General features: G+C 49.4%; 4 protein-coding genes across 5 annotated transcripts; 1 reads left to right on the top strand and 3 right to left on the bottom strand.

The window, feature by feature from the left end:
• Positions 1-1133: 1133 nt before the first annotated feature.
• On the bottom strand, positions 1134-4834 carry LOC147185860 (toll-like receptor 5). The gene is made up of 4 exons (XM_086104383.1): positions 4658-4834; positions 2183-4469; positions 2021-2109; positions 1134-1643 (listed from the first exon to the last, which is right to left on the bottom strand). The coding sequence occupies exons 1-4, from the start codon at positions 4703-4705 to the stop codon at positions 1413-1415; spliced, it is 2655 nt and encodes an 884-aa protein (XP_085960509.1). The 5' UTR covers positions 4706-4834; the 3' UTR covers positions 1134-1412.
• Positions 4835-6438: 1604 nt separating this feature from the next.
• On the bottom strand, positions 6439-8605 carry LOC147185859 (thrombomodulin-like). Its single transcript, XM_086104566.1, has one exon. The coding sequence runs from the start codon at positions 8428-8430 to the stop codon at positions 6763-6765; it is 1668 nt and encodes a 555-aa protein (XP_085960692.1). The 5' UTR covers positions 8431-8605; the 3' UTR covers positions 6439-6762.
• A 2015-nt stretch (positions 8606-10620) lies between these two features.
• On the bottom strand, positions 10621-12177 carry LOC147185858 (thrombomodulin-like). The gene has a single exon (XM_086104042.1). It carries the CDS (start codon positions 12175-12177, stop codon positions 10621-10623), a length of 1557 nt encoding a protein of 518 aa, XP_085960168.1.
• Positions 12178-12206: 29 nt separating this feature from the next.
• Positions 12207-25168, top strand: LOC147185857 (alpha-1,6-mannosyl-glycoprotein 2-beta-N-acetylglucosaminyltransferase-like). 2 transcript variants are annotated; one of them, XM_086104043.1, is made up of 8 exons: positions 12207-12354; positions 13061-13152; positions 15534-15701; positions 15903-16066; positions 19016-19075; positions 20888-22471; positions 22554-22602; positions 22799-25168. In XM_086104043.1, the coding sequence occupies exons 6-8, from the start codon at positions 22406-22408 to the stop codon at positions 23953-23955; spliced, it is 1272 nt and encodes a 423-aa protein (XP_085960169.1). In that variant the 5' UTR covers positions 12207-12354; positions 13061-13152; positions 15534-15701; positions 15903-16066; positions 19016-19075; positions 20888-22405; the 3' UTR covers positions 23956-25168. The 2 variants fall into 2 exon arrangements, with proteins under 2 accessions (XP_085960169.1, XP_085960170.1); XM_086104044.1 differs by lacking the exons at positions 12207-12354; positions 13061-13152 and having other exon boundaries at positions 15263-15701; positions 22554-25168.
• The last annotated feature ends 18 nt before the right edge of the window (positions 25169-25186 follow it).

Here is a 25186-nt window from a genome sequence, read left to right as displayed (position 1 = left end):
CTCAAAGCATCTCTGTAGTGATATTGATTTAAACAGAGGTCAAATATTAGCTGTGGAGAAGGGGAGGGGCGCGGTTTATTACATTTTCCCTGTGATATGCGGGATTTGGGGCGAGGGGGTTATTCAAGCGTGTTGTATACTCCAGCGAGCTTGAAATAATTACGAAGAGGTCTCGGCGATTGCGGGTTTGTTGACACGGCAAACATTTGCTTCACCTTTTCAAATTAGATCTCGGTGGGGACGGCCGTCGGGACGGAGATGAAACGGGATGCTTGTTCAGTCGAGGGCAGATGTCCTTTTTCAACATCAGCTTTTGGCCTTTGATTACCCCGCGGTGGTTATTAGATAGGCAACAACAACACAATCTCAAAGAAAACGGAACCTCTCGCAGTTTCCAATAACTTGAGAATTTACCTTTCAGCGTGCAGTTTTTTTTTGTCACTTTGAGATGCCAACGTGGGCCAAAAATAGTTTGTTTGGACTTGGAAAAAGGTTTTCTTGCTTGGTTTGCACAATTGTTTTAGTTTCAAAAACCATTCTCCTCGATTCTTTTTGTGCACAAATCCGATTCCATATGTTTTCAGATGAAGGCCCTTTTTGAAATGGCGCGCCGGGCAAATTTGCCGTGTCATGTTTTCGAAAGCCGGGTGATAAAGGGCCCACAGGGTGCAGGCAGCGGTGGAAACGGGACGGAAGCGTTTCCCCTTTCCAGTAGCTTCCTGTTTTCACTAACTCGGCCATTCAAAGAAGCCCAAATGACCCCGGCAGTACCGCTCTTCAAACAACCTGCGCGCTCGGCGAAACGCCATCATTTTCAGCCCCAATCTGCATTCAAAAGGAATGTAGTTGGAGTGCAAATCAGACAAGTACGGGGATGGTCCAAATCACTCGTGAGTAGTCAAGATATTAAGAGTGCTCAAATAAAGTAAAAACAAGTTTGCTGCCCCCATCTAGTGGAGAAATTTCAAAACTATTCACCTCCCTTTCAGCCCAGATGACCTAATCTGAAACATCCGGAAGTACTACGCTAAAGTAAAAATAATTCATACAACAACAAAACATTAAATATCGGCAACAGTCGAAAGCACAAAAACGGTCAAACTAAATATCGAGTCTCATGCCGAGTCAAAAGCCAAAGAATAAAAACATGTTTGAAGACCAATTTTAAAGATGGGCCTCTTACGAGTGAGTACCAGTCAAGAAGCGAGCGGCAGTGTTCAGGACCAACTGGAGACGCTTAATGGAGGATTGGCTGGCTCCAAAAATGGTTTCGGAATTTTACAAAATGATCACCAAACTCAATAACGGCACCTTTGATTCATCTGGAGAAAAAAAAACAAAAAACATTGTTGCCCCTTTAAGATCAGTATTGTTTAGTCGCGCTTTTCCATTCGGGTGCTCTTGTTAACGGGTCACTGCTGCGCTTCAATGTTCTCAAGCCGAATGTCGTTTCCAGGCGGAATGTTGTCCGGCTTTGGCTCGCCCTTGTCCAACGTCTTCACCTCGGCGTCTTTGAGTATCTTCGAGACCAGACGCTCATAAAACCACTCCAGGTCCTGAGGATCCTCTGGCCAGCTAAGGTACTCTCTCCTCTGCACGAACGCTCGCACCGCGTCGTACTTCATCAGCTGGTAGTGAGCCACCTTTTAGTTGGGTTACATCAGGATATCGAATCACGTTTTTCGGATGACACCGGCAAAGTTTTGTATAGACGGCAATAAATGGCGAGATAGATGAGGTGAAGCGCAGTCAATTCCGGGTGGCTGTTGGCCCTTCAGTTTGATGAAATAATCAAACATCCATCAGCTTGCTGTAACCCGGACAGCATTTAGTTGAAAAATAGGCCTCTCAAGCCGCACAAAACTTTACAACGTGAACCGCAGTACTCGTGCAAATACCAAAAGTATTTCACCGAGCGTAGCGCTTTGACGCCCTCGAAATGGCCCGATTCGAACAGGAGGTGGCAGCGGGCGCGCGGAACAAAAACGGCACCGGAGAATGTCGGCGGAGAAGCACTGACCTTGCCGACCACCAACACGATCAGAACATTTCGGAGCTCGTTCAGCATGCGGCCCTGAGCCAAGGCGAACGCCTCTAAGCACCAACCATCTGAAGAAAAGGGGGGGACAAGGCGCTTAGATGCGGAAAGCGTGGCATTTCAACCCCAGACGTGGAATTGTACCTCGAAGAAACTCCTTGGAGACGACGCACACCGTCTTCCTGCTGCTCCAGATGGCGTCTCGAATGTTGGAGAGGTGGTCCTGACCGGGCAGGAAGTCTCTGGCTTCGAAACAACAGCGCAGGACGTTCTCATCCGAGAACTCGTTGTCCAGCTTTTTCAGTAAAGCCGCTTCCACCCACACGTAGTCCGTGTCGCTGAAGCACAGGTAGACGTCATATTGCGCCTCCCGCAAAGGAGGCGCCGCTTCGGGACCCTCCAGAACTCGACCGACAACTTTTTTGTAAAGAATATAAATGCGTCCGCGGAGACGAGCGTAAGCGATCCCGCAAAGCGTGACGGTGACGATGAGGAGGGCGGAGGAGACGAACAGCGCAAATTGAAGCTCTCGGACCGCCGGCTCATCGTCCACCTCGCACGGTTCGACGATCCGGGAGTAGTCGAGTAGAGGAAGGTCGTATCGAACGACCGGAAGCTCGCATCGGTAATCCTCTGGGCCGATTAAGGTCACGTTGGTCGCGTTCATCCAGTTCAGGAAGCTCTCCAGATGACAGTCGCAGTAAAAGCGATTTCCCCAAAGGTTGAGGAGGAGGAGGGAATCGAAGGCGCTCGGATCCGGGTGGGCCAAGAAGTTGTTGGACAGGCGCAGGTTCCGAAGACCGTCTGGAAAAACGTTTGGCGGCAGATGGGTCAGGGCGTTGGATGACAGGTCAATCTCCACGACGGACCTGAGCCCGCCAAAAATGCCCCGCGGCAGACTCTTGAGGGAGTTGAAGCTCAAATTGAGACCCAGCAGATTTTCCAGACGATCAAACACATCCAGGCACGTCCCCTCGGCCCAAATCAACTGCAGAGAGCTATCGTGGAGATCGAGCACTTGTACGCCGTGGTTGAGAGGAATCGAGACGTTCTGGCCGAGCGTGCACCACTTGATGGAATTACCGCCGAAGAAGAAATTCTGCAGCCGCTCGAACCGCGCTAAAATCAGGTAAACGTCCTCCAGGTTGGTTAATCGGTTATTGGACACGTCCACGTGAAGCGGGTTGACGCCCAGCTCGCCGATGTCGTAAAGGTCCGTCAGGCGATTGTCACCCAGGAGGAGAAATTGCAGGTTCGGCAGCGGCGCGGGAGAGCCCAGCGTCCGCAGGGAGTTGCCCGTCATGTATAACGCTCGCAATTTGGGAAGACCTTGGAAAGCTCGATACCCAAGCGCGCCGATGTTATTGAAAGACAAATCCAAAACCCGAAGCTCGGTCAGATTGCTAAACGTCTGCGAATAGACTTGGCCGAGAATATTGAATGACAAGTTGAGCAATCTTAGATTGCCCCGCACGCCGCCGAAGGCCTGCTCGTTGATTTGATTGATTTTGTTTCGCGAGACGTCGATTACGATCGCGCTGGTCAGGGGGCTGAAGACGGCTCTCCGCAAGGCGAATATTCGGTTTCTCGACGCGTCGAAAATTCTTATCGCGCTGTCCGCGAGGCCTTCGAACGTGTGCCCGTCGGGATCCGGGAGGTTGTCGTGTGAGAAACCTTTGCCCAAGTGCCCGGAGTAGATGAGATGAGCGATGGGAGTCCCCCGCATCGCTTTGAGAAATCGCCGCGTCGCGCTCGCGTTGAAGCCGTTGCTCGCCAAGTCGAGGGTCTCGAAGGCCAGTCCTCGGAACGGGTTTCCGCATCTTTCCCAGTCGAAATCGGCGGCGGCCATTTTGTACAGGTGATTGGAGTCCAAATCGAAGTACGTGAAGTACTTGCCTCGGAAAGCCACGAGATCTTCCTCGCATAGTCGTTCGATGCGATTCAACTTGAGGTTGATCTCCGTCAACCTGGAGAGGTTTTGAAAGAAAAGGCCCGGTTTGAGTTTTCGTAGTCTGTTCCCAAAGAGATTAAGGCCTTCCAAGGAGAGGAGCGGCTCGAGGTAGTCGCGCGCCAGTACGGCCTCCGTCAAATCGCAGTGGTCCATGAAGAGGTACTTCAAAGCGACCATGCCCGTAAAGGCTCGCGGCTCCAGTCGAAGGCCGGCGTTGTCGCCCAGGACCAAGCGAAGCAACCGCCTCTGCCCGAGGAAGGCGTCGTTCCGAATCACCAGCGTCACGTACTGCTTCCCCAGATCCAACTCCAGCAGCCGCTCCAGATTTCGGAGCGACGTGCCGTTGATCTCGGGGATTCTGTTCATCTCCAAGTAGAGGCTGGTGATGTTTGGCGGCAGAGCGGGCACCCATCGGTGATTCTGTCCGTGGCAAGCGGCTCGGAGGCCGTATATTTTACAAGCCGGGTGACACGTTGCAACCTGTCGGAGGAAAACAAACCGCGCAAGGAATCGGAACTCGGAATGTCTAATCATCACCAACCTCGTCGTAAAGTCTTAACAAGAGCAAATATCTTGTATGAAAAACACTTCTAGGCCATCAATATTTTTTTTAAAAATCAAATCCGTTTTTCTAATCCGCTTCACCGAGCGAAGGGGGCGACACGTACCCGCGCGGTCACGCCAATGATGACCAGCTGAAGGGCCAGCGTCCACATGTCGCGCTTTCCGCTCTTCAATCTCCCGGTGGCGCACGGGTTGCAAGCCAGCTTTTCAAGATGATGTGGCCACGGGGGCGGCCTCTGCGCTTGAAGTGCCTCCCGTCGAGCGCAGCGCCCGAGCCGGCCCCGCGTAAGACGGGAGGAAATTGTGTAAGACTGTTTGCTTTACTTTGATTGGTTCATAGCTCACTGGTGCAGGTTGCCACACTCTCATAAAGCTTTGTAGAAACAGTTCCCGTATTTGTCTGATAAGAAACAAAAGGCCTCATCGTAATTAATCCTGTTCCCCAAAAAGGTCACGGCGATCATGTTTGTATTTTCTCCTAAAACGGTGAATTTAACAAAATTAAACGAGCTCATTCAATAGGACCTGTGAATGGATTTCTGTCGTGTGTGTGTGTGTGTGTGTGTGTGTGTGTGTGTGTGTGTGTGTGTGAGAGCGTTTCACTCGAGGGTGTGAATGAAAAAAAATGTTTCGTTGTGTGCGTGTGTGTGTGTGTGTGTGTGTGTGTGTGTGTGTGTGTGTGTCGCAGCGTCACTCGTGTCAGTAAAAGTGTTGAACTTGCACTTTAGTTTGAAAAACTGGAAGGAGCTTCTGTTCATTGTGTCACTCTGTCAAAACACGCATTTTGCAATTTTCCAACTGTCCACATTGTTAAAAGCAACAAGAACAACAACAAAAAAAAGAGAGAGGACACTCGCGGTTCCGTTGCACGCTATCCATTTGCCAACCACTCGATTGAATCCCAAGCAAAGTTTTATCGTCAGCATCTTGAGTGGATTGGATGAAACATTCCATTTTCTTCACTCCATCTTGAGTTCATAAAATGTGGTCAATTTCCTGGCTACTGTCGTGGGAACACTACAGAGATCCAAAAAACGGTCGCATCCCAATACGGGGGGTGCCTACCATGCTATAGATCAGCAGCCCCCAAACCTTTTAATCATGATGTACAACCTCAGCGCTTGTGCCATTATGACAACTGCAAATGTTTGAATGATGAGATCCCTGCGCTTGTTTCTCGACAACATGCCCCCCCCCCACCCCCCCATCTAGACACTCCAGCTGCCTCGCGCCACAATGCTGCTGAACATGCACCGACAAGATCCCGGAGAAGAGGTTTTTCTTCTTGAGTCTTTTCATTTTGGGCTAAGTTCCTGCATACAGTTTGTTTGTTTAAGGCTTTTCATTTTAGGCTTAAAAAAAAAAAGCAACATTATTCCACTGGATCGTGTGGGTATCATAAGTATTTTAATGTGAGGTCATCATTGTTTCAGACGTTGTCATATTTTTGTTTGAAGGCGTTCCGTGCGTTTTTTTCTTTCTTTTCAGTATGTATGTGCGGTTTGGAAACACCTCACACGCCGTTTGCGTTTCAGTTGCAGTACACTCTTTTCACCAGTTGGCGGCACAATCGGCCCGAGAATGTTTTTGGCGGGACGGCAAACGTAATTGAGGATAAGATAAGATAAGAAAACCTTTATTAGTCTCGCAATGGAGAAATTCCCGATTCACAGCAGCAAAGTTATGAAAGGAAGAAGTAGAACAAAATATAGGAGCTGCTGGGAAGGCAGCCACTCACGCGGCGCCATTTTGAAGTCAAAATAACAACACAACACATAGGACACAGACAGTCGTGCAATCTTCACCACTTTTCTGCAAACACTTTGTTGTCTGAAGCAGTTATAGATGAAAGAGGAGAGGATCAAAGTGTCCTTTCACCAGTGGATCAGAGACGTCATGTGTATTTTATTAGCGTTTCAGCACGAAAACAGTTCAAGTGTATATTTTTTTCCGTCGCATTGCTTCAGCTGCGGATGAAGCCAAACTTCATGTTAAAAAAAATGCGTCTCTGTGCACGTCTTGTGGGTAAATACTGTTCCTCTTTGTTTTCTTGGCCGTGGCATTTTAGTCCCATCAGTGCTTGCGGCCGTTGTCAAAATTAAGAGTCCTAAAGTGGGTTTTCTTGAAGGGTTGGGCGAGGGGGGGGGGGGGGGGACCCGGCTCTACATTCACATGTCATGCTTTCTTCAATGTCCTCCTTCTTTTTTAATTAAGCTTCGCTCCCCATCCCGTGTAAACTGTGCGTCTCCCCTCCGTCCGCGGCTTTCGACGCGGCCCCTCGCTCCACTTTGCCCTTTTTGTTCAGGATGTGCTGAGACAAAAAGACCACCACCACCACCACGAGGACGCAGCACACGATGATGGCCACCAGCCCGCCGACCGTCACCGCCGACGGCTGCCGAGTTGGAGCGACCTCGTGCGGCGTCACCGCGGGAGCGTTCGGAGTGGTAGCAGCCTCCCCGGAACCCTCCGCCTCTTCATCCTCGTCCTCGTTTCTGACGCAAAACACCTCATCGACCAAGGTGAATCCTTTCCGACAAGAGCAAACGTAGCCGCCGTAAGTGTTCCGACAGCCGTGTTCGCAGTACGAGTCTCCGCACTCGTCCATGTCGATGCACACGGTGTGGTCCCCTCTCTCCTCCGCGATGTAGCCGTCGGGACAGTAGCACTGGTACTTGTCGTTGGGGTCGCATTCCGCGACGCACTCCTTCTTGCCACAGTGCAGCTCGCACTTGTTGGCGTCCAACGGGTCCACTCGATATCCGCCGTAGCAGGAGCATTTGTAACTGCCGGGCGTGTTGTCGCACATGTGCTCGCACGGGGCGGACGCGCACTCGTCGCGATCCACGCACGATCCGTCCGTCATTTTGAACCCGCCCTCGCATTCGCATTCGAAGCCGCCCGCGGTGTTGACGCAGCGGCTGTTGTCCCCGGGACACTGTCGCTCGTCCGAGCAGTCGTTGAAGTCCACGCAAGACCGACCGTCGGGTGCCAGAGTGAAGCCGTGGTCGCACGCGCAGGCGTGCGCGCCGTCGTCCCCTTCCAAGCAGGCGAACTCGCACAGTAAACGCGCGCACGGGTCCAGCGCGTCCACCTCGCATGTGATTTCGTTCGCGGGGTTGACGGAGAGGCCGGGCGGGCACGAGCACGACGGCTCGTGATCGTCATTCATGGCGCATTTGTGCTCGCAGCCCCCCTCGAGGATCTCGCAGCTCCACGGCGCCTCCACCCACGAATCGGAGCACACGAACTTGCGCTTGCTCGGCGTCAGCGCGGCGATGCTCCCGGGCGGCAGCGAGTGCAGATCCCCTCCCCCGAAACCTAAGGGGGTGTCGTACGCCGGGGCTTCCCCGTCGATCGCGATGCTCTCGCACGAGTACGCGAAGTGGTACTCGCACAGGAAGCCGGTGACCGGCGCGTCGCACGGCTCCTGAACCCACCGGAGCCGGTCCACTTCGGAAACGGCGACGCAGCGCGGAGATGAGCAGCTGCCGTCGAACGAGGGAGCCCAGTCGGCCAAATCGCCTTGTGCGTCTTTGGCCGTCCACTCGTAGCCCTTAAGGGGAGACGTCGCGTTCGGGCAGCCGGTCGAACGATGCAAACCGATCCAGAATCGACCCGTAGAGTTCCTCAAAAGTTGCGCGAGTACATCACGTGATCCGGACGAACCCGCGGCCATTAAGTGCCCGTTTCGTTCTTCGCAATCACTCTGCGCGCTTGTAAAGTCGCCCGAGTGGCGGAAGACGGCGAAACAGCTTCCGTCGACGCAGAGCCCCCCGTCCGGCCTCGTCCCGCCGAGTCTCCCCACCAGGACGGCCAGCGCGGCAACGAACAATCCCGCGGCATCCTTCATATTCGAACACGACCTCGCGTTCATTGGGCCGCGCGTCCCTGCAGCCACGACGCGCGTTTGTTGGAAAAAGCGCTCGGCTCGCCTTTATAATCTCCCCGTTCCATGTTGGCGACCGAGCAGAGGAAGGAAGTGGCTCTCAAGCAGCTTTCGAGCGCGCTCTCTGGTCTTCCCAAGAAACTTTCTCCTCTCAAACGCCCTCGAAGACCACGGCCGTAAATTACGCACCCCCCCCCCCCCCTTTGTCGCAGTTGCCCCTCCCAGTGAGCGGAGTCTGCATCGTTATATGGAAAGCCGTAATATGAGGAGCAGTCATGTGAGCTATTTCTTCGAGAGCCTTCATTTTCAGACTGAGGCATATCGTGGCTTTCTTTCTCCTCACTACTAAAAAGTGACAAAAAAGTATCGTAAAAGTTCTGCGTTTCATGTTACTAGTGATGCAAACCGGGTCCTGCTATTACGTCGTGTTGGCTGCAACAGAATAATCATAGTGGACGTTTTGGGGATGCGAATCACATATGTAATAGTAATAGCAGGGATTTTCATATGAGCACTTAACACCTATTTTCAAACAAAGTCACATCTACAATGCATTCAAAACGATCCGCCTGAAAAGACTGAACATCCATGTGACCCCCCCCCCCCCCCAGCCCCCTGTTCTTTTTCAGGAAAATTGCCTTCCTTGTAATGACTCCGGGCAAATAACGACGAGGTGCCGTTGTTGTTTTACATCAGCCTTTATGTAGCTCATAGCAGCACAGTTTCTACATTCAAAGTCTTTTGGACAGCGATGTGTCTGAATAAAATGCAGAGTTCCACCGAGAATACAAAAGTGGAATGTCTATCAAATTGCAACGCAATTTGACACTCATCAGCTGCTCCGTCGGGTTACACTTTCAGAATCAAAATGACATTTTCAAAGAGGTAATCATTCTTTTCACACTTTGTTTGTTATTACAAGTGTCGGTTTCAGTGTTGTTAAGTAGCCGGTAAGTAGTAGTTTACACAGAGAACGGCATGAAAAAATAAAATCCTGTCAATACTGCGAGTATCAAATACTGACCACAGATGTACTTCCAGTAAATGTCCTATGTTAGCTTAGTGTTTTTAAAGACGGTGCTATTGTATTGTTGTTCATACTCGAGTTCCTGCTTTGAAACCATTAAAAAAAAAAAAAAAAAAAACTACCAGAAAACAACCTTTGCCGGATCACCAACTAGTGGGATGCGGCGAGCTTTTCAAGACACTCAATCATACAAGGGCACACCTCCAAAAATAGCTTCTTCAAAATCTGTGCCTTAGCCGACGACAAAGATCTCGACTTGGGTTGCATGAGATGATTTTTTTTTTTTTTTTTTAAAGAGGAAGTTGTTTCATTTCTATGACCTTTATATTGTGCTGCGGATTGAACGTAAGATTTCTTGACAAGTTCCTGAATTTCTCAATGCAGCCCAAACGTTGTCTAATGAAAAGCTCACATTGGATCTCCAAATTTCGAGTTGGACAGGCGACGGCAAATTCTTTACCGGTTCGGATGCCTTGGCGGAGAACTTGACTGACTGCCGTTGTGCCGAGTGTAGATCGATTTTAGTACCTTTTAATATTTGATCGATTTGAACTATTCGTGGTTTAAAAGATACAATCGAGAGACTTTCTCACTCCGAGACGTGACCATTTAAAGGAAACTCCGCCAACCGCACGGCAAACAAATTCCTGGACATGAACTCCCGTTTTCCATTTAAAAGAACAACAAAATAGTGTTTTAGTTTCGTGAGCGCCAATGGCCGTTTACATCCGTTGCGTCATCTGTTGCTATGGTAGCATGTTCCCGTTGTCGCAGGCGTGTGCGTATCGGGGAAAGGTGCTCAAGCAAAAAAAAAAAAGAAAATAATTAAAAACCCACCCGCTGCTAAAATTGGTCACACAATTAAAAAAATAAAAGTGAGGGATTAGCAGAAGTATTCAACTGAGTAGTAATTCCGTTAAAACGATCAACATAGAGCGATTTCATCATATCGTCGTCGTCGTCACATCAAAACACTCTTGTGGTTGATCGATGACGGAGAATGACGAATACAGCGTTTGGTTTTGAAATGTCGATGACTGAAGCTGGTGTCGGCGTACGAGTGGATTCGCCCAGTGGGATCCCACCAAGCAAGGTGCGAGCGCCGCCGTTATCCGTCTATCCGCGCACGCGCCCGGTCTTCGGTGTTGCGGTTAAAGTCTCTGCGAGTCCCATTTGTCAAAAGATAACCGCTTGTATGTCTCCGTGGTGACTTGCTGCAGGTAGAAGATATCCACGTCGGGCCCTTTGAGAGAGGAGAGCTCGAGACTGCCGCAACGTTTGGCCAAGTTCCTGACCAGCAAGTAGAGCAGCAGCAGGCAAAGCAAGAGGAACACGGCGATGCCCAGCACGCTGCCCGCTTTCACGTAAGTCGGCATCGAGGCCGGACGCGGCGGGGCCGGCGTGGCGTCCGCCGGGCGCCGTCCCTCCTCGTCCGGGTGCACGCACATGTACTCGTCGATCAAGTCGTAGCCCTCGTCGCAAGAACACTCAAAACTCCCGAAGAGGTTTTCACACGTGTGATCGCACTGCATCCGATTCTCGCACTCGTCGATGTCGGTGCAGTAGGCGGTGTTGTTCCGGATGTCTTGGACGTAACCGTCGGGGCAGAAGCACTGATGCATGTCTTTCTTCTCCAGATCGGGATTCGGGATGCAGTTGGCCAGACAGTCCTGCTGATCGCAGGACATCTCGCACTTGGTGGGGTCGAATGGGGACACCCTGAACCCCTCGCGACACGCGCATGCGTACGCGCCGTCGGACTTGTCGCATTTCATGTGCTCACATTTGTCACAGATGCTCACGTCCACGCACGCGCCCTCGGCCCCCTCCCCCTCCTCCTCCTCGAAACCGTCTTTGCACCTGCACTCGTAGCCCCCGCGCGCGTTCACGCATTCCTTTCCCTCCGATGTGCAAACGTCCGCCTGCTCGCACTCGTCCACGTCCGCGCAGTTTTTCCCGTCCGGGCCCAGCGCGTAGCCGGCGCGGCACGCGCACTTCTGGGTGGCGGCGTCGCACAGGTGCGCGCAACGGTCACACGGGTTCTCGCTGCAGGTGATGAGGTTGGAGCGGAGGGAGGTTCTCTCCGAACACTCGCAGGAGCCGGTGGTGGAGTTGCAGCGCTCCTCGCAGCCGCCTTCCATCACCTCGCAGTTCCACGGAGCTTTCAGCCATCTCGACTCGAAGCACAAATACTTGGCGAGCGGGTGGAAGGCGCCCGTCTCGGCCTCCTCCGCGACCGTTCCGCGAGGGAAGTGAAGGGAAGTGGCGTTCACCTCGAAGCTCATCGGCGCCGCGTACGTCACCTCGGCGTCTCCCGCGACGGGAAGGACGGCGCCGCAGGGCTCCGCGTTGGGGTACTGGCAGATGTAGCCGGCGAGTTCGTCGCCGCACGGCCTCGTCTCGATCGTCAGGTCGCCTCCCATCCACACCGTGCACGAAGTGCAGTTCGGGGCGCCTCCGACCGTCCGAGAAGTCCCGAACCAAAAACTCCCGCTGAGGCCGGCGAGCAAGTGTCCCTGCGCTTCCGCGTCGAGGAATAACAACAAATCTCCATCGGAATCTCGGCAGCTTTTCTGCGCTCCCCGAAAGTCTGTTTGCCCCACAAAAAGCGCGAAACACCGCGTGTCTGTGCAATGTCCGCGCAGAGACACAACCGTTCCCTGGAGCCCGCAGAGGAGAAGAAGCGCGCGCGCCAGGAAAGCCATCATGCTGTGCCCCGACGCTGTGAAGGAGATTACGGAGACGACGCTGTGAAGGACGACGGCCGGCCGCGTCGGACCATGCGAAGTTCCCCCCGAGACTGGAAGCCCCTCATTGTGCAGCGTCCATTTATAAAAGCACGTCGCTCTCCGGTTCCAGCAGCACAGGAAGGAAGTTCAGTTCTGGTGGGTCCGCTTGCTCAACCCTTCCCCCCGCAGCTCCAAAGCCTTATCACGAACATACTGGCTCATTAACACACACACACACACCCGCACGCATACTTTCACCATGAGTGATGATCGTTTCATGAGAGGACAGTGACTTGTCTGGTCGCATCTCCTATTTACCCAGAGGTGGCAAAACACACTGTACACGCGCGCGCGCACACACACACACACACACACACTGTACACGTGCTCACACGCTAAAAAAAAAACGGAAACGAAGTAGTCTGATTCAAGTCCCGTACTTAAGTAAAAGCAAAATACCCCCAAAGCCTCCAAGCAGCAATTCTCAAAGTGTCGTCGCACTAGTTTTTACATCACCTTTTGAAAGATGGAATTCCGTCAATCAATATTCAAATTTGATCTGCCATACATTTGAATGGAATCATTATTTTGGTGAAGAAAAATGAATCGGTCTGGATTTTGAGGAGCACTCGGGCCTGGTATGCGACTTTATTTGACGTGATGGTACTTGGACGGCAAAAGTATTTCTCTAGGTGGGACTCGGGATCCAAACTTTGGTATCCTGCAGGATAGACGGCTTCAGGAATATGATGGAAAATTGTACACTCATATCCCTTTCGGTAACAGTAATAGCCAGGGAAGTGGGCGCTCATTTTTTTTGCATTGTCGGTCTAAATTTGTCAACATTGTTTTCACCTCCTAGGTGTCTCCCGACATCTCTCATCTTTCTCACGTGAGTGGACCCAGAAGGGGAAGTGCCGCACGCCGAATAGACTCACTTCCTCCACTTAAAAGGTTAGAGAGAGACAATCCGATGAGAACCGAATTATGTCAACCGCTTTTGCATTTGTTCCTTCTTCATTGATGTGACGTGCGGTCAGTTGAGAGGCTTGGAATGTCACTGAATAATGACTCTCATATGGAAATTATTTTCTCGATGAAGTCGAACACCCAAGCTTGGAACGTGAGCGCGATTCCGCCCGAGTATGACACACGGACGTATTCGCCGAGTGGCCTCCGATTCTAATTCAAGTGGGTGTGGTGGGATGCAATAGGGTGGAGGGGATGTGAGCCAGCCATGCGAGGGAAGAGATTTCTTTGTTCAATGGGCGCGAGCAAAATAACCACTTGAATGTTTTCATTTGAACTGGGAGCGCGAGATAGAGCGTTGCTAGGTGACCCGACGGCTCTGGGTAATCTCTGTCGGAACCCAGCCTGGCGACACAGAGCCAGGTTGCTCGGTCTTTGTAAATATTTTGACTGATGTCGATGGGTGATGCCCGCGCTGAGTTAAGCCAGTTCCAGGCGTGTCTGTAGATTGTTTCGCCCACACCAAAAACGGTCACTTTAACTTTCTTTTGCAGTGATTCATGTGCCCTTTCGGTTAAGTTTGGTGTGAGCTGTTTCCGTGGCAACGATGTGAACGGACCGTTGGCTCGTCTGAGCTCTGTGCAGGTTCAAAAAAGCAAAAAGGAAAGATGGTTCCAATAAGGTATTAAGTTACACGTTAAAAGAGAACGAAACACTGTTCTGAGGAATGACCACTATCATGGCAACTCGTTATGTCAGGCGAGCACTGATTACGCGCTTAGCTAATGCTAATCTGAATTTACATTGCTATCAAAATCGGTAGAACTTGCTCCACGTTGCGGAAACGGAAATGGACTCATTTGGGTCCATGCATGAGATTGGCAGGTAAACTGCAAGATCTCCCCTTGCGGATGATGTCATCGGTCGTGCATGTGACATGGCCAATTGGAGACCGCCTTGCACCTCTGATCGTGTGTTTCAAAAAAAAAAAAATGCGAATCATGTTCATCAGACATAGAATATCTTCAAATTGAACACTTTCAGTCATGTCCTTATTATTTGAAAATTCTGAGGTTGCAGGGTTCGGGTTACTTCTACCAGACGCGATCCAACAAAAACAAAAGTGGGCCTATCTGACGCACGTGGCATGAACGCAATGTTGCCTTAACCTTCAACCGCCGTCATCGACTCTGTGGTCACTCCCAAAGCGTGGAGGCGCAGTCATGGATTGCAACGTGCGTTTGACATGTTACAAGAGAGGAAACGGAAGGCGTTGTCCCTGTTCTGACTGAGGATCAAAGGGTGCACGTAACCCCCCCCCCCCCCTCCCACCCCCCACACACATATACAGAGACCTCGAGAAACATGTACAAATAGGCATGACACGCAGTTTGTATGCACCTTACATGTGACGGACTACCCGGTCACACCGTAACTGGTCCGGCCACCACAACCGAGTGCGCCAATCGAAATGTCCAAATAGATTGACGACAAAGACGTCCGACGACCTTTAATTTGGCCCGGCGGTAAGGAAAATCGTTATTTTGTCCCAAAATGAGAGGATTGGGATGTTGTGCTTGTTTAACCTGACGCCTCGTGATACCACTCGGCAGTCGTAAAGGGCCACTTCCTGCCATTGAGCGCCGCATACTGTTACCCGTAGCTACCTTTCTCGCCCCTGCGCCTCAAAACAAAACAGAACAGGACATGATTTACACTGTGAATATTTATCTGAGAGTCCCAGACGGTGAAAGCAAATATCCTCCTGCCAAGTATGCCGGGGCTCAGCACAGATTGAGGAGAAAACGGATCAAACCTGTCCAGAGTTGCAAAGCCGTAACACCTCGTGGACGAATCCCAGAATTTTGGCGGTCCCGGTTAACGTTTAGCTGCCGTGGGATTTTCGAAACCGCCGAAGCCAACCCTGAATATCCTCTGCTGGAATTTTACAGATGCTCTCTTCATGCCTCGACTAATTGCAGGAATCTGCCGGATTGAAGCGTGCATGTCTCCCATAAAAGCAGCTTATTCAGACTGTGTGTTTTGGCTCTGCGAGTCAAGGGGGGGGGGGGGGTGATGTTTTCCTCCAACTCGTCTCTCTTCAAGCCCCTTAGGATAGGAAACAAGAGCGGGACCGGACCGTTTATGCTGCGTTCCTATTCACCGTTGGTAAAGGGTGAAGCGGCGCGCAGACAAAAAGAATACAATCTCCATTCCTTGGCACATGCCAACATTCGCTCCGTTTCCTGCAATTGTGTTTTGTGTCAGAAAGCGGCAAAGTAAGCAGGTAATGAACACCGTCTGTGTGGCGTTCAAAAAAAAACAAAAAAAACCAATAATAATGAACTTTTGAGACACTGTTTTAGGAAACATCACAAAGGTGACTGAGGCCCGGAATCGGCGATTGTAACGCGGAGCAAGGCGGCCCATTAGGAAGCAGCTCTGAGGATCGGTCATACGACAAGAGGAGCGACCGCTTGTGCCAGCGTGCGACGCTGAAGATGGAAACGCTGCAGTGAGACGCCTTCGGAGAGGTGGGTCGCCCCCCCCCCCCCCGCCCCCCCTTGCCCCAGTTGGTCAATGAAGCGGCTCAGAGTGGTCTTGTCCAGCTCGGTCGGTGCAAATCCACCCGTTTCATTGTGTCAGCCGGACCACAAAAGCAGCTTCCTTTGCGCGCCTCGCAAATCCCAGGAACGGGAATATTTTCCTTTTTGACTTTCCCGTCCCGCGCACAGGTCCGCGGCTGACTGACAGATGGAGCCGTGGACGGGAACTACCCCTTTCTGTCCTTCCTGCTTCTGCGGTAAACAAAGTTCATCCCTGGAGGAGAATGTCTTGGCATGCTGACAGGAATATTACAACTTCCAGTGACCCCACAAATAAACCCCTCGGACCTTTGGTAAGATGCTTGTAAATAGCCGCCTCAAATCCATCGTCTTGATTGTTTCAGGTTTCCGGGTTTTGCTTTTTCCATAAACTGCAGCCATGGAAACCTGCCTTGATTCTCATGCGCGCACACACACACACACACACACACACACACACACACACACACACACACACACACACACACACACACTCGCTGGCTCTTTACGCAACTTTTGTTCCGCGCACTTGAACACCGGGGTCAGCAAGGACCTGTACGATCGCACGACTGTTTTCTACAAAGCGAAACACTGGAAATAAATCCCTCACGTTACTCCGTAAGGCCATCGGGCAGACAAATAACGCGCTCATGATGACTGCAAGTCCATTACGTCAACATTCGCGTTCCTTTTACGTTTTTTTTGTTTATTTCTTCCATTATGCCTGCGCTGTTTTTAATTATTCATTGCGTGCGCAATATTTGCGTGGCAATACATTCGCACCGGGGTGTCCAAACTACGGCCCGGGGGCCCTTTCATCCTTCCGTTTTTATGCATGTGGCTTTCAAAAAAAAAAAAAAAAAAAAAGTTTGGACACCGCTAGTTCACGCCAACAGCTGCAGAGCATGAGAATGCAAAAATATTGAACTCAGTCAGCGAGTCGAAGGAAAAAAAAAAATAAATAAAAAGGATTTTACTATTGGCTGGGAAGACAAATGGATTCCCCATCCAATCCTCCCCTCCTCGCTAAAAATACAAATTGAAGTTGAGCTATGTAAGTCGGGATTTGGAGCCCTGTGGAAATAAAATCAATTTGGGGCCCAAAGGGTCTCTCAAAACCAACAGTACGCTTCCTGCCACTCGGTTGTGTGGAAAGCGATCAAGGATTGGCTCACCGCTGTGTCACTCGTTACCCCCTCCAAGAAGCCTTGACCTTTTATCAGTTTTCTCGTGCCAACTTTGAAACAAAAAGCGGCGCTCCTTTTTTTTTTGTTTTTTACCGCCTGTCGTCAACAAATGGGCCGTCTTGGGAAAACTGCCATTTCCTCGCTGCGCCGCATTAAATAGCGCCAGACTCGATTGAGGTATTTATTTGTCTTTATTAGCTGATGATTTGAAAGGGATATGCACCTTTGTCCGCAAATCCCAACTGCACGGGCAATGAGGTCATACGAAGAAAGGCGGGCACTGCTATTCAAAAGAACACCGCGCTGACAAATACACGTTGCCCCGAAGCGCCGATTTTTAATTTCCTTCCGTCTGCTGACCACCAGGTGCAATTGAAACCCACGTAAGATGTCAAGATGCCTTCTGCAGCGTTCATTAATTGAATACACGAACGTCAAGTTTGTCTTCAACCGATCTCATTTCTGGTGGAGGTCCTGGTTATTATTATTTTGAAGTTTCTTATTAGGTTCTATTCTAACCCGTTGTTCAACCGGTCTCAACAAATTTAGCTTGGCAGCATCGTACCCTGAAAATATGATAGCGTATTGTCTAAAATAGGACATTGTAAAATCCCATCCGATAATGCGGCCTTGTGAAATAACAAAGCACACACGGTTGACATTTCTGGCCGTGACTGCGCGGCATCGTTCGCGGCGGCGGCATAATTGGAGCCGAGAGGGAGGCCGCATAACTTGAGATCCTGCCCGAGTTGAGTTCACTCTGACGTGCGTTTTTAAAAGGTTGCATTAAAGCAAAACGCGGTTCGACGCGCGCGCAAATACGCGCATCTCGAGCTTGTTACCAACGACGGAAGCCACAATTCATTCCGTCGTTAGATTCGATACGGCCACGGAGGTCCTGAATTCAAACATTTTTATTCAACGGGTAAACGACTGTAGAGCAAGAGAAAATAACTACGCCGTTAGCATCATTGCCACGTGCAAATTTCCCGCGCAGCCGACATGAGCATTCAGCAGTTCACCCTCACGTTTGAGCCAAAAATGAGGCGCACGTTTGAGGTTCCGCTCCAAAGCATGATTATCTTCTGACTGTTCGATGTTTTCATGCTGCCATGTTCCAATTATGGAATGGCAGTCGGAGCTTAAAAACCAGAACTCAAATGAAGACCAGTTTTTCCTCAAGACGGCGTGCGTCATGTGTTCTTCAACACCATGGTAACGGTGACTACAAACAAAACAACAACAACTCTTTTTGGCGCACATATTTCCGCAAGTGTTGGTCCTCACTGTTTCTGCTACAAATTCCCCCCCCCCCCCCCCCCCCCGCCCCCCTACCGTTCTCCCTGGACTATCCTCCACCGCCGTCATCAATCATTTGTTTCAAACATTCCTTTCCTCTGCGGCTGAAGAGAACCCGAACACAGTTCAACGACTCCTGCCTGCCGGCTGTCGGTCCATTAATGGCGGCGTGAGTGTCCCGGTGGTGAGAAACCAGAGGCCAGCTTCTGTTACAAAATCTTGGGATCAGACAAACGCCACAAACCCGGAAGTTTGATTTGATTTCGCCGGGAAGTCCTTCTCTCATGTTTGCGCGCACCCGGTTCGCAGTGACTCCCTAACACTTTGTTTATCGCAAGCTTCCTCTGCTCAGCTGAATTTGAAAGTGTCTCCTGCACACGAATGCCTCTCTGGCAGTGAATAAAATGAGGCCACGTGATCTGAAGTTAAGCAAATCCACCTTCAAAAATTAAGGGATCCTTGAAGACAATTTCCACTGCAAGCTCGGCATGGTGATTTTGTTACGTCATAGAGATGCGTGATAAGTGGCTCGCAATCAACGGGCCACATCTTTTATCAAAGGACATGGGGATTTGTAAGAGGGGGAAATATTTCACCTCCTGCGCAGATTTGCCCTTTGGAAATTCTGCAAAGACCTGCACAAAACATTTTTTGGCTATGTCTAAAAATGATTTAAACCGCGCAGTCTTTTCAACACAGACAAGCATGGGTAAAAGGAAAAAAAAAAGGGTGCAAAACAATTGTCTTATTTAAGAAAATGTTGTTTGTGATCTCCAGGAGAGCCAGCGAGTCCGTCCGAGTTGCACATCGGCCTCGTACCTCATTTTCCGCTCACAGGTATGTTTTTTTTAAAAAATTGTATATTTTGCTGATGTTTGTTTTCTGCCACTCTCGCTCTTGACGTGGCCGAGGAGAGCCAGCGAGACCGTCCGAGTTGCCCAGCGGTCTCTGCACGGGGGTCGGAAAATAAAAGCACCCAAACGGACTCCAGTTGAGCAATACCAGAATACAATTTTTAATGTATAATTCCTTAATTTTGAAGGCCACATGTTTATTTGTATGTTAAATGTGAGTTCAAAAGAAGATCTCAGAATCACGTGTTCAAATTGAGGAAACGAAATTAAATGAACTTCATTTAACTCATTCACTCCCAATGACGTTTTTAAACGTCTTTTCAGACTTGGTCTAGAATTGGCCGGTACTGAATGAGTTAATAATCAGTTGTGTTGCTTTCTACTTTTGCATACTCGTCAGTGCACACCAGTGAGGGGTTACTAACGTTACGACCAAAAGACACAAACAGTTATCATATCATAGCGCAAACTCTTCAGCACAAGTTTACAGGCCCTCGTTTCCCCAACGGGAATTGACAACGTGAGGTGTCATATTTGCGCATGGCCGGCGTCCACTCATCTGTTCTTACTTAGTTCTCACCACGTGAATGTCAACACCCTGACAAAAGTCCGCAAGTGGCTGTGCAAGTTTGAGCTGCGCATCAAATCTGGATCCCTTTTGCTTCTTCACACTAAGATCACGTATTCACTTCACAGGCGCGATGCGCCGTCAACAGCTTGCAACTCTCTCCGGGGGGTTTAGATGAGAAAAAATAAGCACCTTGTTTTTGGAAAATGTTATCTCTAGATTTCAGCGTTGTCATAACGGTCCACATTCTCACGGGGGACACAGCCAAAAAGACTTGGAAGACCCGACAGGAAAGAGCCTCTTTAACAAATGCACCTAACTACAGAAAGAGCAAGAAGAACAGAGATGAAAGTTGGATGTTTACACAGAGGAACAGAGAAAGGAATGCACAAAGTACGCTGACGCGGTAACCGCCATCTCTGGGAAGTATTAGGAATTTCCCAAGAAAATGAAGGCATTGAGAAATGTTGATGGCAACGCAGCAGCACACGATGATGTTAACTTTGCTCACGGGTGCCCGAACTGTTTATTTATTTATTTATTTTTTTGAGAGCCACATGCATAAAAATGGAAGGATAAAAGGGCCACTTTAAATTTCTAAAACGTTTTGAAGCATGCTAAAATCATCCAAGAAAGCAATTCTGTATTGTTTATATTGTCTGATTCGTCAGCTTTCTGTTAAAGGTGAAGTTTTTTTGGGGCGGCCAACGGCCCCCCTATCTCACGGAATAGATCCAGCTCTGCACTTAACAGCAGCCAAAGCCCACCTCCACATTCGGAACCAAAAAAGAACAACCATGCGGCACATGTCAAATATCATTTTTTGTGTATATGGGGGGGGGGGGAGGGAGGGGGGGGGGAGGGAGGGAGGGAGGGAGGGAGGGAGGGAGGGAGGGAGGGAGGGAGGGAGGGAGGGAGAGAGAGAGAGAGAGAGAGAGAGAGAGAGAGAGAGAGAGAGAGAGAGAGAGAGAGAGAGAGAGAGAGAGAGATTTTCTTTTTTTTTTTTTTTTGCTCATGTCCTGGGCAGGCCGCAAATGGCCCCCGGGGCTTAGCTCATAGTTGAATGACACCCAGCTGTTGTTGATCAGAGGACATCAACAACAGGATCAGAAGACATCGATTTTCGAGATTAGGCAAACATTTTGACATGGATGTTTGGGATGACGACCAGTTCCTTCGGCTTAAGACTTTTTCCCCCGAAAAATATAACATCGCTTTCCGCGACAGAAACTGGAGCTCCGAGTCAAGGTAGTAACCGTTCCAGGAAGGCCAGTCACGATGCTGAAATCTTCCGGGACAATGACACACACCGTTGGCTTACTTCAACGAGTTTCCGATGACTCCGTGTTCATGTGGGTGATGATTGACGGCAGTGCGGGTGCACCACACAGGAAGAAAACTGAGCTTGAGTCCTTCGCGTCATGTTTTTACCGGCAGCACGATGACCACCTTATGCGCCTCAGCAATGTTAATTTGTTTACTTATCTCATGTCACGTGTTTGAGGTCCACGCGGGGTTCATTTGGGAAGAGCCTTTGCATACAATTCTGCTTTTGAGAGCCTTAGTTGCCCTTTTAAACAACTTGAAAACGACGAGTAAAATTGTCCGCAAATCGAACCACCGCCTTGTTTTGACTAGTTGGAATCCAGTGCAAGATTTTTCACAATTATAGTGTCATCTGCCAATGACGTGAAAAACAACTTTCTGAGAGCAAAGGAGATCCCTTTCACCGAAATGTATTGAATGTGGTCCGCAAGTAGCTGAGTCACGATCCGGAAGAGGTACGGAGAGGCGGCGCAACCCGGCCATAACCCTCTGGACAACCCAAATCTAGAGGAAGTCGTGTTCCATTAACTTGCCATGCATGTTTCTGAAATGTGGAAGGAAACCGGAGTACCTGGAAAAAACCCACCACGGTGAGAAAACCCAACGGAAGGCCCCAGCTGGAATCGAACCCTGCACCCTTGCACTGTGAGGCGGATGTCGCCCACTGTACCACCCTATTACCAATGCGTTTCTTTGTCAAGAATTTCTACTTTTGGGGTCTTGCTGGCTGGGGGAAAAAAAATTGCGAAAAATTTCAAAGGTGACATTTTTTTTCAATTCGGCATGCTTTGAAACAGAGCAATCGCAACAATTTTTGCTTGTGTCGAGTCCAATGTTTTTAGATAAATATATTATGAACTTATATGTAGCCCCCCCCCCGCCCCCCGCGTAATATTGTACAAAAAAATAGCCTTCCCGCATGAATTGCCCGAAGATTTCTCAGTGGTACAGTGAAAAATGAAGGGAAATATTTCAAGACATTAACTGAACGATGGTGGTGGCTTTGCACAATTGCGCACTGCTACCACCAAGCGGCAGGTAACATTATTTTTTAGGCTCATGTGACGCCATGTTGTTTCAAAGCGTGTTTTTTTTTTCTTTCCTTACACGAACACAACAGTCAACGCTCAAGTAACCCTTGGGTGATTTTCCCAATCCTCCTCATGGATGTTTAAAGTATTTATTGTCAGACACAATCACATTTTTTCGGCAGATGAATGCCGCAGATGCTTTAAAAAAAGGTAACCAGCACCAAAATGACTCATTTTGGAGCTCGGAGAGAGGTCCTCCCCTTCCTGTGGCCTGCAAGGCAGGGGCGGAGCTTGTCTTAGGGGCGGAGCTTGTCTTAGGGGCGTCAACTCCCGTACGCCTTGTCACTTTGTACACGTCAGCATTCAATGAGGTGTGGAGTTAGAGAAGATGCAACACATCCGTCAGACTTCCCGTTCCGAGCAGTGCTCGCTGTCAAGCTACATTGCAGCCGGGGTAAGTCTGGGACAAGCTAACTTTTCACACGACGACATTTGTACTCGTGTGAAGCCTTAATTCGGCTCCTTTCTTCTCACAGGCGTTCAAAGAAAGCAGCAACGCGTGTGGCCGCTGGCACGGTGTGAAAAGTTAGTTGAATGTTCAACACACGTGACGCCAAATTGCAACTTTCTAGATAATGTGTGCCGCCGGTGATCAAACCTTGTTTTACTGAGCTTTCCAAAATGAGGTTGCGACTGGCTAAAAAGAATGTGCTGGTGCTTTTGGTCGTTTCCTTTTTCGTTGGGACCCTTTTGGTTTCCACGCGTGTGCTGTCAATTTCAGAGAACGACGCCAGTGGCTCGAATAATCCAGCTCGTCGAGGCACACGCTCAAGTAACACCATTAAGTTCGACTTTTCCGGGTCACTGTCAGACCTGACGCAATCCGTCTACAGCGCAAATCACAAACAACATATTTTAAACGCCGAGCGGTTTCCAGGGGAGCCCCAACTGGTGCTGGTCGTCCAGGTCCACAACCGACCGGAATACCTGCAGCTTCTCATCAACTCCCTGGAGAAAGCCGCAGAGGTCCGCCGCTTCCTCCTCATCTTCAGCCATGACTATTTTTCAGCGGAAATCAACGCCATTGTGAAAGGGATCGCATTCTGCAAGGTCCTGCAAATTTATTTCCCGTTCAGCGCTCAGCTGTATCCCGCTGAATTTCCTGGGCAGGATCCACGGGACTGCCCATGGAACTTATCCAAAGACGATGCCATCAAAACGGGATGCCTCAATGCGGAGCACCCAGACTCTTACGGCCACTACAGACAAGCCTCCGTCACTCAAACCAAACATCACTGGTGGTGGAAGTTGCATTTTGTGTGGGAGCGAGTGCGAGCGATGCAGGGCTACAGCGGACCGGTCATATTTCTGGAAGAGGACAACTACATTTTACCAGACTTTTTCCACTTCTATAAGTTAATGCTTGAGTTCGGGAAGAGTAGTTGCCGGGATTGTGATTTGCTGGCTTTGGGAAACCATAATGACTTCACCGGCTTCCCCACGCTGTCGAACAAGGTATTGACCACAGGGTGGTTGTCCACGAAACACAACATCGGCATGGCCGTCTCCAGAGAGATGTACTACAAGCTGATGGGCTGTAGCGACCAATTCTGCACCTACGACGATTACAACTGGGACTGGACGCTGCAGCACCTTTCGGCTACCTGCATCGCAAAGCCTATCAAAGTGCTGGTGGCGCAGGGCTCTCGGGTTCTTCACACCGGAGATTGTGGGCTGCACCAGAAGCAGAACTGCAAGCCAGAATGGGCCTCGCAAAAGGTTGAGGAGACGCTGAAGATGGCTCAAGGTGCCCTTTTCCCTCCTTCTCTTGTCCTTACGTCTTCCGAAGCAGCTCAGCACAAGGACCACATGAAGAATGGAGGATGGGGAGATGTCCGAGACCATATTCTATGCAATAACTATGCCAAACGACTTTAAAGTCTGCCCTTACTGTGACATGTATTTAAAAAAAAAAAAAAAAAAAAAAAGGTCCATTCTGCACATTTTTCCAACTTACACATTTGCTAGTGAGGGTTCAAGAGTCGTTACTGTGTGTTTTTAACGCTTGACGGGTCTTGACAAGCAAATCAAGTCCAAGCGTGTTGGGCATACTTTTGCAAAGATGTGTCATTGCCAAAGACTGTTCATAATGTGAATATTCTTTGTTAATAATGTTAGTCTATCGTGCTATTGGTCTGTGAAAGGCGAGCATCTAGACCAGGGTGAAACCCGCCTTTTGTCCAAAGTTAGCTCTACCACTTACCCCGGTAATCCTTATTAGGATAAGCGGTATAAAATGGAGGGATGCTTTACCTATTCCAAACCTTTTGAGCATTTTTTTTCCATGATTGACAGCATGTTTGACACAAGTGTGTCATGTCTCGCACTGCATCTGTGAAATTCACTCGCTTTGTTTATAGTTGTGCTTTCATCGGTACAATTTCAAGTGCAGTTAAAACATGGAAGGGATGAAAATGTTAAACTGACGCACATAATGCAAGTTACTGAATACTGCAAAGTCAACAGTGACGGCTTGATTTATTGACCCCCCCCCCCCCCCCCCCCCCGTGTTTGCTCTTGAAGCGGCAGAAAAGTGTCCTTTTGGAACTTTGTCCCAACGGATCCCAAACTGCATTTGCGATACAAACAAAAGTGAAAAATGCCTTAATGTGAATTGTTTTGGCAGTGTAAAGCTGAAGTTTAACACTGTCCTTATTCATGATGGTAATTTTTGGTTCATCTGACCAGTAGTGCCTTTTGATTGTTCCTTCATACCTCAGCCGAGTGTCAAGAAAGCATTTAGGATTTGTCTGAAATGTTATAAAAGGAGTCGGGGATTAATGTAATTATTTTGCAGATGTGTATTATTTGAAATGAACAGTGACATCTTGTTTGTTGGACAACGAGCTACGCTAGATGGTGCACTGATTAGATTCTCAACTCTATTTCGTCATTCTCGGTGCAGAATATACTGAACATGCTGTATCCTACAAATAACAGCCTCTGATATTAATGTGTTGATTCTCAAGTCGGTGGCGTGGCGCAGATATACATTTTTGTCTTGACTAATTTTGGAAAATTGTAATACCTCTTTATTGATGATCAATATTTTTTTTCACAGTGGAAAAAAAATATATATATATTTTCCCTATTCATTTGTGGTAAAAGT

This window comes from Hippocampus guttulatus, chromosome 23, assembly GCF_054856545.1.
Source record: "Hippocampus guttulatus isolate MCC_2025c chromosome 23, RoL_Hgut_1.0, whole genome shotgun sequence".
NCBI lineage: Eukaryota > Metazoa > Chordata > Actinopteri > Syngnathiformes > Syngnathidae > Hippocampus > Hippocampus guttulatus.
The sequence above is the reverse complement of the archived record's forward strand: the minus strand, read 5'-3'. Positions and strand labels throughout refer to the sequence as shown.

What these genes read in the sequence shown, in the direction of transcription:
- LOC147185860 (XM_086104383.1), bottom strand. Translation starts at nt 4,705, where the DNA reads ATGTGGACGCTGGCCCTTCAGCTGGTCATCATTGGCGTGACCGCGCGG. An exon ending in CTCCAAGGAGTTTCTTCGAG is followed by an intron (nt 2,110 to 2,182) that starts GTACAATTCCAC and finishes CCTTTTCTTCAG; the next exon opens with ATGGTTGGTGCTTAGAGGCG. An exon ending in TCGTGTTGGTGGTCGGCAAG is followed by an intron (nt 1,644 to 2,020) that starts GTCAGTGCTTCT and finishes CCCAACTAAAAG; the next exon opens with GTGGCTCACTACCAGCTGAT.
- LOC147185859 (XM_086104566.1), bottom strand. Translation starts at nt 8,430, where the DNA reads ATGAACGCGAGGTCGTGTTCGAATATGAAGGATGCCGCGGGATTGTTC.
- LOC147185858 (XM_086104042.1), bottom strand. Translation starts at nt 12,177, where the DNA reads ATGATGGCTTTCCTGGCGCGCGCGCTTCTTCTCCTCTGCGGGCTCCAG.
- LOC147185857 (XM_086104043.1), top strand. Translation starts at nt 22,406, where the DNA reads ATGCAACACATCCGTCAGACTTCCCGTTCCGAGCAGTGCTCGCTGTCA. An exon ending in CAAGCTACATTGCAGCCGGG is followed by an intron (nt 22,472 to 22,553) that starts GTAAGTCTGGGA and finishes TTCTTCTCACAG; the next exon opens with GCGTTCAAAGAAAGCAGCAA. An exon ending in CCGCTGGCACGGTGTGAAAA is followed by an intron (nt 22,603 to 22,798) that starts GTTAGTTGAATG and finishes TGTCAATTTCAG; the next exon opens with AGAACGACGCCAGTGGCTCG.